Source organism: Elephas maximus, chromosome 8 (genome assembly GCF_024166365.1).
Source record: "Elephas maximus indicus isolate mEleMax1 chromosome 8, mEleMax1 primary haplotype, whole genome shotgun sequence".
In the NCBI taxonomy this organism is placed as follows: Eukaryota; Metazoa; Chordata; class Mammalia; order Proboscidea; family Elephantidae; genus Elephas; species Elephas maximus.
Window position 1 is genome coordinate 18,742,485 of NC_064826.1, and position 19,800 is coordinate 18,762,284.

General features: G+C 38.3%; 1 protein-coding gene across 1 annotated transcript in view; it reads right to left on the reverse strand.

Annotated features, from left to right (window-relative positions):
• The window catches only part of MKLN1 (muskelin 1), a 363,210-nt gene that overhangs the window by 323,406 nt on the left and 20,004 nt on the right, over positions 1–19,800 (reverse strand). Inside the window, exon 2 of the mRNA XM_049893182.1 lies at positions 17,562–17,685. Coding sequence (XP_049749139.1) covers positions 17,562–17,578 — 17 coding nt within the window. The 5' untranslated portion in view covers positions 17,579–17,685. The remainder of the gene's footprint in view (positions 1–17,561; positions 17,686–19,800) is intronic.

Genomic DNA, 19,800 nt, shown 5'->3' on the forward strand with positions numbered 1-19,800 from the left:
AGGACATGATAGCAGATCAGATTTGGAACTTTGTCTCCATCTGCCACAACCTAGCTGTTTGACCTTGGTGAAGGTATGTGACTGACCTTGGCCTTCGTCTCCCAAAGTGGAAGTGAAGGGATTAGACTGACGAGCTTTAATGTCCTTCCAGCTCTAACAGTCTATACTTTTATCTATAATCTGCATTTTTGCTTTCATAATATTCATTGTTGTTGTTAGGCGCCAGTGAGTCGATTCCGACTCATAGCAACCCTATGTACGACAGAACCAAACACTTCCTGGTCCTGCCCCATCCTCATAGTTGTTGCTATGTTTGAGCCCATTGTTGCAGCCACTGTGTCAATCCATCTCATCAAGGGTCTTCCTCTTTTTCGCTGACCCTCTACTTTACCAAGCATGATGTCGTTCTCCAGGGACTGGTAACTTCCTGTTAACATATCCAGAGTACACGAGACAAAGTCTCGCCATCCTTGCTTCCAAGGAGCACCCTGGCTATACTTCTTCTAAGACAGACTTGTTCGTTCTTCTGGCACTCCATGGTATATTCAATATCCTTCGCCAACACCATAATTCAAAGGCATCAATTCTTCTTTCATCTTCCTTACTCACTGCATAGTATTTGTATGGAACTGTATTTATTTTTTTTTAGTATTTATAAGGTATGTGCAAGAAACGTTTACAAAGTTAGTTAGCCATGCCTGGGAAATAAAAATTTTACATATAATGAGATATGGAAAGGGAAGGTTATAATAAAAAAAACCCAGAAATTTCAAAAGTAACTACTAAAATGACCAAAAATCTATAAAAATGAAAGTGACTATCTTAATACATTCACAAAATATATGCTCACAACTTAAGGGTTGATAATGCAAAATATTATCATTATTAAGTTTGATAAGGCCATTATCATATTTGCTGATATACAGTTATTAATTTATAATGTAAGTACGAAAATATCACATCAGTGTAGTTTGTCCATGTGGCGGTCTTAATTTGTAAAGTTTCTCTACAAGAAAATCAAAGAAAGAAAACAAACAAAAAAAAGCAGCAGCATCTCTACCTGACTGATAACAGGTTGGGAGAAACATATAAACGTTAACACCTAAAATGACTACTATTCATGCAGGGGGGGCTCTGGTGGCACAGTGGTTAAGTGCTACAATGGTTAACCAAAAAGGTCAGCAGTTCGAATCCACCAGTCGATCCATGGAAACCCTCTGGGGCAGTTCTCCTCTGTCTTATCGGGTCACTATGAGTGGCAGAAAGGTTTTTTGTTTTTTTTTATTGGTGCGGTGGAACCTGGTGTGACCTTTCTAGAGGTGATTTGACAATGATAGTAATCAAGAGATTACTATCTTTAAGTCATTTGGGAGCCTTGGTGGTGCAGTGGTTAAGCTCTTAGCTCCTAACCAAAAGGTTGGCAGTTCGAATTCACTAGCTGCTCCTTGGAAACCCTATGGGGCAGCTCTATTCTGTCCTGCAGGGTCACTATGAGTTGGAATCAACTCAACGGCAATTGGTTTGGTCAGTTTTTGGCAGGTCATTTGAAGTAGTTGTTCTCTGTATGCCACCAACTGGATACACAGGAGGCTCTACTTTAAAAACAAAAACTTTAGGAACTAGATTAAAAAATTTTTACAATTATATAAAATATTGCCATTATTCCAAAGTCAAATCTTCAAAACAGGGTAAATACAAAGAAGTCTAGCTTCTATCCCTATTTCCTCTACCTTATTCCTTCCTTCTCATATATATAACGATCCTTTTGTGATATTTATCCTACCATTGTTTGTTTTTAAAATAAGCAAATATATATACGTGCATATATATGCATGTGTATGTATACATATGTGTGTGTAACCATTTTTAGAGAAATGATAGCATACTGGACTCACTTTCCACCCCCACCCCTGCTTTACTTACAATATATCCTGGACATCACTCCATACTAGGATACCTAAAGATTCCTTACTCCACATAGTGAGTAGAACTCCCCTGTGTGGGTGTACCATAGTTTATACAATCGGTCCACTATTCATGAGCATTTGGGTTGTCCCCAGTCTTTTGCTATTATAAATAGTTTCTGTCCTACGGTGTTGTATTATATTTATCTATATTCAAATCTTAAATATAAATAGATGTTTGTGTTGTTGTTATTAGGTGTCTTCAAGTTGGTTGACTCATAGCGATCCTATGTACAACAGAACAAAACGCTGCTGGGTCCTGCACCATCCTCACAATTGTTGCTATGTTTCAGCCCATTGTTGCAGCCACTGTGTCAATATATCTCATTGAGAGCTTCCTCTTTTTCGTTGACCCTCTACTTTACCAAGCATAACATCCTTCTCCAGAGACCGATCCCTCCTGATAACAAGTCCAAGTTACATGAGACGAAGTTTTGCCATCCTTGCTTCTGAGGAGCATTCTGGCTGTTTTACTGTGTGGAAATATACAAGGTGCACCTGGAACATCTTCTAACAAATAGCAGGGGAGCTAACAAAGGCTACTAGGGTCATGTCAAAAGAACTCGGGAGCCATTTGAAAATGCTACCACAGGCCAAATAAGGACAACTGGAGCATTAATGAGAATAAATGGACTGTATGGAAACACATCAGATATATTGAAAGGAAAGAGTTAAAATAATTATAAAAACAAAAACAATAAAACAAACAAACCAAAGGAAAAGCAACAAAACGAAGCACCTCCTTGATCATCGTTGGGACATGCCAGAGAATTAATTCATGGAGTAATAGGATTAAAATATCACCATTTTGCAATTCCTAGTGAACTAATGGATTCAGGTACCATCACACACACAAAAAATAATAATAAATTATCAGATATTATGCACCTTTTGGTGGAAAAACACACCGCTACCTACAAAGAAGTCTTGCAAAAAAAAAAAAAAAAATCAGATCAAAATCTGATAAAGCTTGTCGTTAGTTACAGAAAATACCGAGGACAGAAGAACATGTTAACTACACCATCAGAGGCAGTGAGAAAAATCCAAGCTAGGGAGAAATTCTGCAGGACACATAACTTGGTTTTCTCAACAAATAAATTGCAAGGAAAACAAAACAGAACAACAACAACAAAAAAGATACAGGTGTTACCTAAAGAATAAAAGAAATTTAAGAGACAAATCAACCAACCTCAGTGTGTGAACCTTATCTGAATCCTGATTCAAACAAGCAAACTATAAAAATAAATTATGACATTTATGAGACAATTGAAAATTTGAATACTGAATATTTAATGTTATTAAGGAATTATTAATTAGTTCAGGTATGATTTTTAAAAGCTCTCATTTTTTTAAAGATTCACATTGAACTATTTATGGAAATGATACAATGACCAGAACTTGTTTCAAAATAAAATGCGGGCTCAGGGAGAAAGGGAGTGTTGGTCATGGGTTGATGGTTACATGGGGGTTCACTGTGTTATTCATCTATTTTTCTTTATGTTTTAAATTTCTTTAATAAGGCGTTTATATATATTTATACATAATTGGTATTTTGGTATGTATAAATATATGTGGAACCCTGGTGGTACAGTGGTTAAGCCTTTGGCTGCTAACCAAAAGGTCAGCAGTTCGAATCCCCCAGGTGTTCCTTGGAAGCCCTATGAGGCAGTTCTACTCTGTCCTATAAGGTTGCTATGAATTCGAATTGACTTGAAAGCAGCGAGTTTTTTGGTGTATATATATGTGTTTTTTTGTGTGTATATATTTGTGTGTATAAATACCCACTGTAAGGAAATACAACAAAATGTTAATGGTGAGTATCTCCGGATGATGGAATTACAGATGATTTGTTGATTGTTTTCTTCTTTTTACTCTACTGCATATTCCATATTTTTTACTCTGTGCACGTTTTCTTTATAATAAAAAAGCTATTTAGAGATATATACTAAAATATTTTAATTGTTTACCAGTACCATTTTCACAATTTAACTATAATTCACCTCTAATGCAGTGAATGAAATAACTTTGTACATTTTTAACTAACTGGGCAAAGTTAATTATTTAATATTCAATTATATGTAGTTCTGAGTGGGTACAGATAAGTTCATGAAACGATAGCAATGAAGAAAAACGAGATTTGGAAGTTCTGCCATTTGGTGTTAATACGATAATCTTAAATTTATAGCCCAGGTGTAAACAGTTAAGTTTGTCTCTCCATCTTACATAACACAAAAACAACTGTACCAGTTTGGCACAAACTTTCTTCTTCAAAGTCACCTTTGTGCTGAAATCTACCACCTCAGGTTTCAGTCAAATAACCTGCAGGCAAGAGCAGTGTTCTTCACAAAATTCTCTTGTCATTTTGCTATAGCTTTAATTACTAGAAATTTGAATGAGTCTTTTTTATTTCATAATTAAGTGGGTCATCGAGAAAGCTTCTGTCTTCTATTTTCTGATCTGCAAGACGGCAAGTAGTTATTGAATCATTTAATCACTCCCTTTGTGTCACTGAAATAAATATAAGGCCAGGACAGTAGATGGAATAAAAAATTTTTAAAAAAGTTAACAGTATTTTTAGCATATTAATCATTAATGGGAAGTACTGCACAATTTGTTATTCAATTATAAAAAAATGAGTCATTTAAGATTAAAAAAAAAATTTAAATCTACTTACGAAAACCAGAATGTTTTGTCATTACATGTAGACATATAATAATTAAATCATCGTCTGAATGTTCTATAATCAGATAACTGTCCCTTCTTCGTTTATTTTGAAATAAAGATGTTTTATTAGACTCTCACTTTCCTTTTTTCCCTTGTTCATGTATTATTTTACTCCTAAAAAAACCCACAGTCAGTTCCTGTTATGAAATATATCAATAGGTTACCTTTAAAGTACCGTTTTGTTCAGGATGTAGATGTTAAAGTGAAGTCACTGGTTGTTGTTGTTGTTAGGTGCTGTCAAGTTGGTTCCTCAACAGAACGAAAAACTGCCCAGTCCTGCACCATCCTCACAATCGTTGTTATGTTTGAGCCCATTGTTGCAGCTACCGTGTCAATCCACCTCGTTGAGGGTCTCCCTCTTTTCACTGACCCTGTACTTTACCAAGCATGATGTCCTTCTCCAGGAACTGGTCCCACCTGATAATGTGTCCAAAGTACGGGAGAGACACAGTCTCACCATCTTCTCTTCTAAGGAGCATTCTGGTTGTATTTCTTCCAAGACAGATTTGTTCCTTCTTCTGGCAGTCCATGGTATAGTCTATACTCTTTACCAACACCATAATTCAAAGGTATCCGTTATTCTTTGGTCTTCCGTATTCATTGTCCAGCTTTTGCATGCCTATGAGGTAAAAAAAAAAATTTTTTTCTTTTTTTTTTATGAGGCAACCGGAAACACCGTGATCTGGGTCAGACACATCTTAGTCCTCAAGGTGACATCTTTGCTTTTTAACACTTTAAAGAGATCTTTTGCAGCGATATTTGCCCAATGCAATGCATCCTTTGATTTCTTGACTGCTGCTTCCATAGGCATTGATTGTTGATCCAAGTAAAACGAAATCTTGAAAACTTCAATCTTTTCTCCATTTATCATGATGTTACTTATTGGTCCAGTTGTGAGGATTTTTGTTTCCTTTATGATGAAGTGTAATCCATACTGAAGGCTGTAGTCACTGGTAAACCCAGAAACCCAGTGCCGTCGATTCCGACTCATAGCGACCCTATAGGACGGAATAGAACTGCCCCACAGAGTTTCCAAGGAGCGCCTGGCAGACTTGAACTGCTGACCCTTTGGTAAGCAGCCGTAGCACTTAACCACTACGCCACCAGGGTTTCTGTAGTCACTGGTAAATGTATTTAATTCATTTAGAAGTGAAACTTCTGATTTAGCAAATGGCTAGAGGCAGACAACGTCAATTTGGGTCCATTTGTCTATCTGAGGTTCCCTGGGTTAGTACGTGCTTCATAAAAATTCAATCCACACTTACAACCATGTGCCAGGTTTGTGTAAGTAAAATTACATAGGTAATCTCAATTATTTAGTACAATAATCCATTAAATAATTATCAGAGAGAGGTTAAGTTGTTTGCTCAAGGTCACACAGTAATCTGTTTGATTCAAAATCCTGTATCACCACTTCTAAATTACGAAGACTGGTGATTGTCCTTGGTGCCTAGTACAAAGCCTTGTACTAGAAAGCATGTCAAGTCAGTTCAAAGGTTGATATTCATCTTTGTTTTGGTTGTGAGCCTTCGAGTCAATTCCAACCCATAGCAACCCATGTATGTCAGAGTAGAACTTCCCCAGAAGGTTTTCTAGGCTGAAATTGTTATGAGAGGAGCCCTGGTGGAGCAGTGGTTAAGCGCTCAGCTGCTAACAAAAAGGTCAGTGGTTCGAACCCACCAACCACTCTGGGGAAGAAAGATGTTACCGTCAGCTTCCATAAAGAGTACGGCCTCGGAAACTCTTTGAGGCGGTTTTACTCTGGTAAGGGTCGCTGTAAGTCAGGATTAGTTCTACAGCAAAATTTTTTTTTTTTTAATCCTTACGGGAGGAGATCCCCAGGTCTTTCTCCTGTGTAGCTGCTAGATGGGCTCAAACCTCCAGCCTTTCAGTTAGCAACTGAGTTCTTAACTGTTGCACCACCAGGGCTCCTTGATATTCATCTACCTCATTCCAAAACTAGGTACTCTGCCTCTTCTGTCCCCTGAAGATGTGCAGGAGGTGCGGTGTGACTTAATATCAGAGCCAAGATGGAGCTAGTGGAGGCGGAGCATGCTCTCATGCAGAAACCAACTAAAAAGCAACAGGGAGAAGGGAGAGGGGGATCTGTTCCTCACGACAACAGAGCAGCACTAGCCTTCTGTCTTCATCTTTAACATGCATAGGAAGGTTTCAAGCCTGGAAATTAGGAGATTATCCAATAGGCAAGGTAAGCACTGTACTTACCTTGCTTACCAGATCTTCTGTAGTAAATTGAACAATTCCACACTTTTTTTCAGCATATCAAAGATTCTACTTCTACGTATGGCTGGCATCTGTCTCTCTCCCAACCCCACAGCACCTTCCTACTGAATCAAAGGCTCTTTTCAAACTTACAACCCCTGACAGGAGTGAATGACCCAGTAAGCAAGGTAAGCATGAGCTTACTTATGCTTACTTACTAATCCGTGCTTATTTACTTACTTGTGCTTACTTACTAATCTTTGACGTGGTGAAATCCATGTGAAATTGTTCACTACAGATGATTTGGTAAACAAGGCAAGCACCGGGCTTACCTTGCCTATTGGATAATCCACCCCTGCTGGAAATAAATAGTATTTTGACCTGGTGACCAACAAATTAAAGGTCAACCTGAGCAAGGTGATTCTTGACATATTTCCTACCGAGGGTCACTTGTTTCATCCCAACGGACTCAAAGTTAAGAATCAAAAACCTCTACCTTAGTAAATGACATGTTTGAAATGCTGAGAGCTCTAGTTAGACCTGCATCTCAAATGCCAGTAGATCCCATTGTATCCATTTACTCCTAACTTTGTAGAAAGCTGTTTGTTTGGCATGTGGTTCTTTAGGACAATTTACCTTCGGGCTCAATTACAGAATGGAATCTTTGAGAAAAGAATTTTCCAAATTTTGTTGACTCAGTGATGAAAAGGAATATAGGTTTATAAGAATTTGGCTGCTTGGTAAGTAAAAAAATAATTGATCTAAGAAAACTTCAAATTTCATAGGTTAAATGCTAAATCCAACTATAAATTTCAAAATTAAGTTCCAAAGCATACCCTTGTTCTACCTACTAATACTACTGAATCATTCTGAGGGGCATCAGTTGAAGAAAAGTATTAACTACTCCTCTACAACAGAACTAGAGTTACTAGGAGTATTTTATTTGTGGAGGCGTAAAGACAAGGTTACATGCCACCTCAGAACTGGGCAAGAACTGAAGAATATCAAAATGGTATTAAAAATAAATAGGAACAACAAAAATAAAACATGACTAACTCTCCACCATCAAAACAAATGTTTCCAAGGATCTGAAGCCAATAAAATAGAAATCCATAAACACAAAGGCCAAGATAATCAGTTGAATCTACAAAGTTTCCATAAATGATGAAGCAAAACACTAAAAACAAAACAAAACAAAAACCCTACCTGCTTTAAAGGAAACAATGGTGAAGAACATGGACAATTTCTGCCCTGCCACCTACCACAGAAAACCCAGCTGCAGCTAATCCAAAAATTATGAAATCTCCAAAACTTACAAGAGATGGGTGTCTTAAAAATGCAGTAGATTCAATTACACAGGTCATACCCACATTAGCCAAAGTATTAATTATTGAGGGAGAGGTAATCTACTTCATTCATTTTAATAACCAATTCTTTCTCAGAGTTGCCAAAGTGCCAACCCAACTTAATTATTAAGACACAATAATACTGGATTGAACTATTTTTCAACCTAAGAATTTTTATTATGGAGAGAAAGCTTTGACAATTTAAGCAATTATGTGCTTCATTTCTCCTTTTCCACATTTTCATTCTTGCTTATATATTAGGTATTGTATTTAACCTGTTTTATCCTTAATGTTTTACATCTTGTCATCTTTCTTCTTTTCAAAAAATTTAAACTTGGTTTTAAATGGTTGCAGGATAAATACAACCTGTTAAATGTAATATTCATTACAACCATAAAGGAAATATAAAAAAAATATATATATACAAAAGGAAAGGAGAAGGGAACTAAAAAGACTCAGTAAAAGAAACCAACAAAACACAAAAGCAAGCAGTAGTGAAGGGTAAAGACAAAGAAGACTTAAGACACACAAAAACGAATTTAAAAAGAGCAGAAATAAGTCACTTCTTATCGGTAATTACAGTGAATGTAAATGGACTAAATGCTCCAATCAAAAGGCAGAGAGTGGCAGAGCAGATGAAAAAAAACATGATCCAACTATATGCTGTTTACAAGAGAGGCACCTTAGACCCAAGGATACGAATAGGCTAAAAGTGAAAGAACGGGGAAAAAAGTATTCCACGCAAATAATAACCAAAATAGAGTTGGGGTGGCAATCTTAATATCAGATGAAGTAGGCTTTAAGACAAAATCTGTTAAAAGAGGTAAAGATGGACATTACATAGGGATAAAAGGGTCAATTAATCAAGAAGATTTAACAATCATAAATATATAGGCACCCAATATTGGAGCACCTAAATATATAAAGCAAACACTGATAAAATTGAAGGAAGCAATAGATAGCACTATAATAATTGTTGGAGACATCAATACACCATTTTCAATATTGGACAGACAACTAGAGAGAAGATCAACAATAAAACAGAAGACCTGAATGACACTTATAAACCAACTAAAACTTAACAGACATACAGAACACTCCACCCAACAACGGCACAATATACATTCTACCCTAGTGCACATAGATCATTCTCCAGGATAGACCACATGTTAGGTCACAAAACTAGTCTTGATAAATTTAAAAAGATTGAAATCATATGAATTATTTTTTCTGATCACAATGGAGTTAAGCTTGAAATCAATAACAGAAAAAAGAAAAAACTGGAAAATACACAAACATATGGAAATTAAACAACACATTATTAAACTACAAATGGGTCAAGGAAGAAACCAAAAGAGAAATCACAAATTTCTTAGAGTAAAATGAAAGCACAACATACCAAAACTTATGGGATGCAGTGAAGGCAGTACTGAGAGGGAAACTTATAGCAATAAATGCCTACACGAAAAAAGAGGAAAGATCTCAAATCAACAGCCTAACCTAACAACTTCGGAAACTGGAAAGAAAAGAGCAAACTAAGCCTAAACCTACCAGAAGAGAAGAAATAACAAAGATCAAAGCATAAATAAATAAAACTGGGAAGAGAAAAACCATAGAGAGAATAAAAAAAAACAGAAGTTGGTTCTTTGAAAAGATCGATAAAAATGACAAGCCTTTAGCTAGACTGACAAAGGAAAAAAAAAGATGCAAATGACCAAAATTAGAAATGAAAGAGGGGACATTACAACTGACCCAACAGAAATAAAGAGAATTACGACAGAATATTATGAACAACTGTATGGCAACAAATTGGATAACCTAGATGAAATGGACAAACTCTTAGAAGCATACAACATGCCCAAGCTGACTTAAGAGGAAATAGAAAGTCTCAACAGACTCATAACAAGTGAAGAGATTGAATCAGTGATCAAAAATCTCCAAACAAACAAAACAAAAAGTCCTGGGCCAGATGGCTTTACTGGGGAATTCCACCATTTAGAGAAGAACTGACACCAATCAGGGCTTTGAACAGGTTTGTTCCGGTTCCACCCCCTGCTGAGAATTTGCATTTCCACCCAGATATACTGAATCAGAATCTACAGTTTAACAAGATTCCCATGTGATTTTGAGAACCACTGCTCTGCTAGTGGTTCTCAGAATTGGTCCCTAACCAGCAGCATTAGCATTGCCCGAGGGCTTGTTAGAAATGCAAATTCTCAGCAGAGGTTCGAACCAGAACGAACCAGTTCGAAGCCCTGACACCAGTACTGTTAACACTCTTCCAAAAGATAGAGAAAGAAGGAATCCTCCCTAATTCATTCTATGAAGAAAACATAACTCTGATACCTACACCAGACAAAGATACCACAAGAAAAGACAACTACGGGCCACTATCTCTTATGAATATAGACACAAAAATACTCAACAAAATACTAACAAGCAGAATTCAATAGCATTTTAAAGGTGACACATGCTATGACCAAGTGGGATTTATTCCAGGAATGCAGATGGTTCAACATTAGAAAAATCAATATAATACACCACATCAATAAAACAAAGGAAAAGAACCACATGATCATCTCTATGGATGCAAAAAAAGTATTTGAAAAAATCCAACACTGTTTTTTGATGAAAACCCTAAAGAAGATTGGAATGGAAGGAAAATTCCTCAATATGATTCAGGGCATATATGAAAAGCAATCAGCCAACATTATATTGAATGGAGAAAGACTGAAAACTTTTCCCTTGAAACAGGTAACAAAACAAGGGTGCCCACTCTCACCACTTCTATTTAATATTGTATTAGAAGTTCCATCCAGAGCAATAAGAAAAGAAAAAGAAATAAAGGTATCCAGATTGGAAAAGAATAAGTAGAATAATCTCCTTTTGCCAATGATATGATACCATCTGTAGAAAATTCCGAGACGTCTGCAAGAAAACTGCTAGAGCTAAAAGAGGAATTTAGCAAAGTTGCAGGGTTCAAGGCCACCAAACAAAAATCAGTTAAGTTTCTATACACCTGAAATGAGAGATCTGAAAGGGGAATTAGGGCGACAATTACATTTATAACAGCATCTAAGAGAATAAAATACCTAGGAATAGAGTTAACCAGCGACATGAAGGACTTATACAATGAAAATTATAAAACACTACTGGAAGAGATCAAAGAAAACTTAAATAAATGGAAAGACATTCCACGTTCAGGGATTAGAAGACTTAATATTGTTAAAATTTAATATTACTCAAAGCTATCTACAAATTCAAAGCACTCCTGATAAAAATTCCAACAACCTTCTTTACAGAAATGGAAAAACCAATCCTCAACTTTATATGGAATGGCAAGAGGGCCCAAATAGCTAAAACAATGTTGAAAGGGAAGGACAAAGTAGGAAGACTCACATTTCCTGATTTTAAAACACACTATACAGTTACAGAAATGAAAACAGCCTGGTACTGGTATAACACCAGACACATAGACCAATGGAATACAATTGAGAGTCCAGAAATAAAAGCACACAACTATAGTCAACTGATTTTTGACAAGAGTGCTAAGTCCATTTGATGAGGAAAGAAGAGTCTCTTCAATAAATGGCAATGGTAAAATTGGATTTCCACATGCAGAAAAATGAAACAGGATACATGTCTCACACCATACACCATACACAAAAACAAATTCAAAACGGATTAAGGACCTAAATGTGCAAACTGAAATCATAAAATTCTGGGCAGAAATGCAGGGGCAATGCTGTCAAGCCTAGCTTTCAACAATGGATTGTCTAATATAATAACAAAAGCACAAACAGCAAAAGACAAAAATAAATAAATGAAATCTCATAAAAATTAAAAGCTTTTGTTCATCAAAAGACTACTAAAAAAGTGAAAAGACAAGCTACTGACTGAGAGAATATCTTCGGAAACCATATATCTGATAAGAATCTAATAACCAAAATATATCTAAAACTTTCACAACTTAGCAACAAAAAGACAAATAACCCAATCATAAAACGGGCAAAGGACTTGAATAGATATTTCACCAAAGAGAACAACCAAGTGGCCACCAAACACATGAAAAGATGTTCAATGTCATTAGCCATCAAAGAGATGCATATCAAAACCACAACGAGAAACCATTTCACTCCCACTAGGATGGTTAAGATTAAAAAAGAAAATAACAAATGTTGGCAAGGATGTGGGGAAATTGGAACACTTATCCATTGCTGGTGGGAATGCAAAATGGTACAGCACTTGTGGTAATTCCACAGTGTGGTAATTCCTCAAAAAACTAAAAATAGAACTACGATATGACCCAGCAATTCCACTCCTAGGTATATATGCAAAAATTTGAAAGCAGAGACTCAAATAGAGACTTGTACACCAATGTTCATTGCAGCACTAATCGCAATAGCCAAAAGGTTGAAACAACCTAAACGTCCATCAACAGATGAATGGATAAACAAAATGTAGTACAAACATACAGTGGAATACTATTCAGCCGGTAGGAGAAATAGTCTTGATATTTGCTGCGATATGGATGGAGCTGAAAGACATTACGTGGAATGAAATAAGTCAGTCACAAAAGGACAAGTATTGTATGACCTTGCTTATACAAAAATATAAGAAAAGGCAAATGTATAAAGATCAAAGTTTATTAGTGTTTACTAGGGGCAGGAGGGAGGGAAAAGGGTTAACAGTGATGGAAATATTGCATTGATTAAGGGTAGGGTTGCATAGCTGTTTACTGTAATTGCTGTCAATAAGTTGTACACCTATAAAAAGTTGAATTGGCAAAAGTTGTGTAATTAGATATATTTATAACAACGACAGGAAAAAAAAAAGGAGTAGCTGATGAGGCTGCTTATGTACAAACAAAACCTCATGGAATTTGGTTTCTTAGTTTGGAGGTTTAGGATCATGGTTTCATGGGACATCCCAGCTAATTGGCCTAATAACATGTCTAATGCTTCTGTTCCAGTTCGTTGCGTAGTGCCTGGAGCCTTGAAACCTTACAAGTGTCCATCCAAGACACAATAATTAGTCTGTATTCACCTGAAGAAACAGAGGAAAAAGAAGGATCAGGAATACAAGGCTATGGAATGTGTTAGTAATTGCCTCCATGAGTAACTACTTCCTTTGCCATGAGACCAGAAAAACAAGATGGTGCCCGGCTACCACTACCAAACATTTTGATCAAAGATTCTGTAGAAGAATCCTGATCAAAAGGGGGAAAACGCAGAATGAACTTCAAATTCTCATGGACTCCAGACTTCCCAGAGCCATAAAAGTTGGATGAAATCCTGAAACCATTAAAAAAAGAAACTATTACCCTGAAATAATCTTTAAACCTTAAACCAGAAATATCCCTCAAGTCTTCTTAAAACCAAATAATTGCTTAACTAGTAAAAAAATGTCTGCCTTGAGTATTACGCTCTTTTAAGATCTGTATGGGATCAAACTGACAACAGCAACTCAGAAGATAAGGTGGGAACCTTACAAGGCAGCGAGTTTGTGTTGATGGAGAAGGAACAACTCAGAAGAGGAGGGTGAGAATGGTTGCACAATTCAATGTAATCAATGTCACTGAACTGTACATGTAGAAACTGTGGAATTGGTGTTATGTCTTGCTGTGTATATTCTCAACAACAAGAACAAAATAAATACTTTTTTTAAAAAAAGGTTGCAGGGTAAGTGTTGGTCGTCAGTTCCTCTGAGTAACAAATCGTAGTCTCTAGAGCCCGGACTGCTGGCCTGAAGAAGAAAAGCCCAAATTCTTGCTGTCCCTAAAAACCTCGCATGCCTAGAATTTAGACAATCTGAAGTTTGCACACGATGCATGCCAATGGTTGTGTTCATGTTCATCCTAGATCTCAGCATAAACCAAACCAAACCAGTTGTCATCGAGTCAACTACGTTGCTAAAGGCAACGTAGAGTAGTGGGTAAAGCGTGTACCTGTATAAGTTAGACGGCCAGGTCGAAATCCGTTTTTTTTCCACCTCCTAGCTATGCGACCCTAGGTAAGTAGTTTACGTCTTGTGCCTCAGTTTTCTTATCTGGAAAATGCAATGATACCAGCAACTACCTCATGAAGCTGTGGGGATTAAGTACCTTAATAAAGGTAAAGGGCTCAGAACAGAGCCTTGGATATCCTAAGCCAAAAAAAAAAAAAAAAACCTTCTGCCATCGAGTTGAATCCGACTCATAGCAACCCTATAGGACACAGTAGAACAGCCCCATAGGGTTTCCAAGAAGCTGCCGGTGAATTCAAACTGCTGACCTTTTGGTTAGCAGCCGTAGCTCTCAACCACTGTACCACCAGGGCTCCTGGATATCCTAAAAAAAAATCCTAAGCACCCAATAAATGTTGGTTAGTATTATTTCTAAGGTGCCTGAGTGGTGCAAATGGTTTGAGCTCAGCTACTAACCTAAAAGTTGTTGGTTTGAACCCACTCAGCAGCACTGTGGAAGAAAGGCCTGGCAATCTGCTTCTGTAAAGATTACAACCAAGAAAACCCCATAGAGCACTTCTACTCTTTAACACACAGGGCTGCCATGCGTTGGAATTGACTTGACAGCAACGGGTTGGATTTTTTTGTTTTTAGTATCTATTGGCTGCATGACCTTGGGGGACTCGCCTAACCTCTGTGAAACCCTATTTCATCTTCTGTACAAGAAGAATCACAACTTCATTTGGTCTTTATGAAGACTGAATAAACTCAAACGAGATACCATATGTGGAAATCATTTTAAAAACAATAAAGTATTAGACAACTCCTTCCACCAAGTAAAATTAGTTCCTTTCTGCTCTGTGCTTCTATGATACTTAAAAACCCACGCGGCTGCTCTAGCACCTGTCAGCATATCATACGGATGTGTTTACCTGTCCCTCTCCCCCACCACCAGCCCATCCTCTGCTTCACCTCTGTATCCTCAGCACAGGGCATACCTGGCACAGGACAGGTTCTCAATAAAGGTTTGTTTAAATGAATATTGTCCAAATGAGTGAGTAGGAATCTTCAATGCCTTTGCCAGGAGTGATGGTTTACCACTTTTAGCCAAACGTCCTTAGCAGACCATCCAGAAATGTGCTTGTTTTTCTTCACGTCCATATATTGCGATTCTGTCAATTGCGATGCAGCCAATCTCATGTGGTGGCATACATTCACTCTTTTCACTGAAGTATTTATTGAGCACCCACTATGTGCCAGGTCCTATGCTGGGCTCCATATAGTGCACCACAATTGGCAAGTTCTCAGGCTAATTTAGGTCATGTAGACTAGATAATGAAAGAACTTATTTACTATAGAATCATCTACCGCTTGAGATAATAAGCTCTTTGGTTTCGTTACTTCGTTAGAGTGATAGAATGTCAGGGTGAGAATGAATGGCTTTCCAGAAGTGGGAGTCCTTACAGAATAATAATTAAGGTTAGGGATCTGATGGTCTGGGTTCAAATCTTGCATCTGCTTTGTACAAGGTGTAAGACTTTGGGCAGGATACTCAGTCTTTCTAAGCCTCACTTTCCTCATCTGCAAAATGGAGCTAGTAGGATTGATGTGAGAATTAAAAATGACAACCCATGTTAATCACCTGTTACAGTACCTGACATATTGTAGGCACTCAGGATGTGTTAGTTGTTAGGATTAATCCCACTTTCCCTACTCCCTCATCCCAGTGTTTGAACTTCTATCACAAATGTATCCTACAAATGGTACACAGTTTCCAGCTTCTGCTTGAATATCACCAGGGCTGGGGAACTTGGTATCTCTCAGTGGTTGTCCACTTGATTGCTGGGTAAAGCTAATTGTTGATAATTTCTAGTGGGTTGAAATATATCTGCTTACATCCTCCACTCACAGGCCCCTAGATCTGTCACTTGGGGTCACCTAGGAGAAGTCTAATCTTTCCTCTGCAGAATAGTCCCTCAAACTTCGGAAGGCAGCCATCTATGCGAGCTATCACCCTCCTCCTCTCACACCCACACAGGGCTTATATCCTTTAATCATTTCTGCTACAGCACTGTGTACCAGATCCCTTATTATCCTTTTTACTTGTCTTGAATAATCTTCAGTTCATCAATGTCTCTCTTAAAGGCTGAAGCCCAGAATTCATAAAAAAGAACAAATGTGGTCTGATCACCCGTGAGGACTAGAGAACCAGTTCCCCACTTGAATATCATATTTTTCTATTAATGCGTCAAAAGATTGGTTTTTCTGGAAGGCACAGCACACTGTGTTGACTCATCCTCTGCTCACAATCAACAGGAGACTCTAAATCTTCCAGACGTGTGCTGTTGTGAGCCATCTCGCCCCCAGCCTGTACTTGTAAAATTGGATTTTGGGATCTTTGAGTACTTTATATTTGTCCCCATTAAACTTTATATTGTTAGATGTGATTCATTATTACATACTGATAGGATCTGGGGTGGGGGTGGAAATCCCGATCATATCATCCAAATGTATTTGCTATCCTGTCTAGTCTCGCGTCATCTGTAAATTTGTTAAGCATGCTCCCAATGCTATCATCTTAGCCATCAATAAAAATGTTAAAGGATGACAGGGCTGCAAGTCAGACTTTGCAATAGATCCCTAGATACCTGGGTGGGCAGCAGCCTCTAGAAAACAAAACAAAAACCAGCAAAACTTTTCAAACACATCATTCACTCAACCAACATATTTATTGGGTACCAGTTACTGTTCCAGGTACTGACCAAAGAGTGGTGAACACAGCAAAATCCCTACCCTCATGAAGCTTACCTCCTAGCAAGAGAGAGAGAAAACATAAACAAATAAGAAAATTAAAAAAAAAAAATACTAAGTGTTATGAAAGAAACAAAGCAGGCAACAGGCAAGAGAAGTTTGACAGCGGGGACACAATAGAGAGTTGTCTATAGACAGTTTGGCTAAAGCAGAGTCATTTCTGAAGATGCATGGCCCTGCTCATGTCCACATTTGAGTAAGCATCTCTGTGCCCAAGGTGGTCTTAGAGCAGGTACCAAGTCTTTCTGATTCCTCAAAACCCACTTTTCTTTATGTAGAGTCACATTAGGAAAGAATATAACTCCACGGATACAGCAATGGTAAAGGATTTAAATAGCCATGAAAAAAGGAAAGAGAATCTCCAAGGGCATAATCCCTCAGAAGACAGCATGTTTCTTTGTATGCGTAGGATTTTCCCACGTTGTGAGAACAGCCAGCCAACCACACCTTCTGATAAAGACTCCAGGAAGGAGAACAACAAAATTATTGCTGTGCAGATATATTGTTACCATGAGATGATAGATAGAAAGATTGAAAAGCTGACACTTACCTTATTCCAATCCCCATGTTGCCACGTACGGAGTGGGTTATGAATCCTACAGATACGGAGAGTCAGGAGGGTGGAATGCTTGGGTGACCCCAATACATGGCTCAGAGAGTCTGGACATCGAACTCTGGAAAAGAAGCCCATAAGGAACAGATTTGAAATCTACTTCAATTAACTGCTCTGTGATCATAGTTCCTATGTTGCTAAATTCTTTTAGATATTTTCAGATCATCTTCAAATCCCTTTGATGTTAGAGGGGTTTGGCAATTTTTCATTCAGTAAAATCCTAAATACATTGTCCAATTTGAAATGTATTTTACAGTACGTCAATGCTCATTTTAACATTTACATTCATTCATTCATTGAGCATCTGTTTTGTGCCAAAGACTCTGTTGGTGCTGGGAATACAAAGGTGAATAGGACAAATATGCTTATAGGGACCTTACAGCTGAACTTACCATGGAGTGCAAGATACAGGCGGGAAACCGGCTCTGATAAAGGAATGACGTTATGTGTGAGGGAAGTACTGCGTTCTTTAGCAGGGTAGCCTAATCCAGACTCTGGCAGGATTGGAACTTAATGGCTTCTACACGGAGACTTAGGAGCCCTGGTGTTGCAACTGGTTAAGCGCTGGCTGTTAACACAAAGGTTAGCGGTTCAAACCCACCAGCCACATCATGGGAGAAAAGATCTGGCGATCTCCTGCCATAAAGATTACAGCCTAGGAAACCCTCTGAGGACATTCTACTCTGTCCTATAGAGTCACTATGAGTCAGAATCGACTCCACAGCACGCAACAACAACAACAAACACGGAGACGTACAGGGAGTGAAGGGGTTAGCCAAATAAAGAGGTGGGGAAAGTCCAGTTTAGTTGGAGGGCACAGCATATGCGAAGCTTTGGAGATAAGAAAGGACTGCATGCTCTGAGTACCGGAAGCAGTTCAGTATCGCTGAAGCAGAGAGCATCAACGAAAGAGTTGTCAGAGATGAGATCGGAAAGGTCAGCACGCACCAAATCACGAAGACAACGATCAGCCCTGCTCTCGAGGAGGTAGAATCTACTGAAATTTGTGATGGATTGCACGCTAGGGTTTTGAAGAAGAAGTCAAGAATGCTGTTCAGACCTGGGGCTTGGATAACTGGGTAGATAGTGATGTCATTCACTAAGACAAAAAAATACAAATATAAAATAGAAGAGATTTGGTGGACAAGGTGACGAGTTCACCTTTGGACATGTGTGGTTTCTGATGCTTGGGGAACACTCACACAGCAACACTGGGCAGTGTGATTTCGGCGTCTGAAGATGCAGATTTAGGAATCATCAGTACACAGCAGACAACAATTTAATCTACAGGGACAAAGGAGATACCTTGGGAAAGTGTGTAAGGTCAGAGAAAGGGATCCAGGAGAGAATCCAGAGAAAGACCAATGCTCAGAGTATGTACAGAGAAAGGATCCCTGGGGGAAAAAAAGAGAGTAAAAAACCACAGCCAGAGAGAGGAAAACAAGCAGCATGTGGTATCACAGAGAATTAGGAAAAAGCACATTTCAAAAGTAGGTTGTGATCAACAAAGGCAAATGCCATCAAGAGGTCAAGCAAGAAAAAGGTTGCAAAACACCCACAGGGTGCGCATCAAGAGGACACTCGATCAGTTGGCAAGAACAGTGTCTGTCTGTGGAGGAGAAGACAGGTCACAGAGTTGAACCAACGAATGCAGACATTGGTTTAAAAAGTTTGCCTTAAAAGTGGAAGACATAATCACTAGATTTTCTTTCCAAGGGTAGGGAAATTGGACCTCCATGAAGGCACCCCTTAAATGACCTTTAAGATCCCTCATCACCTTTATATTTGCTCAATTACATGGCAATGCTCTTGGTAGTCAGGCTGGTGTGTTGGACGATGCTCCAAGAACCGGTGCTGGATTTGGCCATAACTGGAAAGCAAACCAAGTCTACCTTAATGCTTTCTACCTCTCCTTCTGCACCCACCCCTGTCACTAGGCCTTGAAGTCCATGCATGCTTCCTGGGTATCCAACTCCTGCTGCGATGCATGAATGCACACCTGACCTCTGTCACCTCACCTAGCCTCAACCAGAAGGCACACATGCCCTTCATCCACCAATGACGTGAGCTACATAGGGATAATTCTGGCCAGAAACTGTTGCCCCCACTGCCATTAGTTCTCACCTACTGTCATGGCTCATGTGTTAGGACCAGTCAGAGGGAGTAAGAGGAGTTT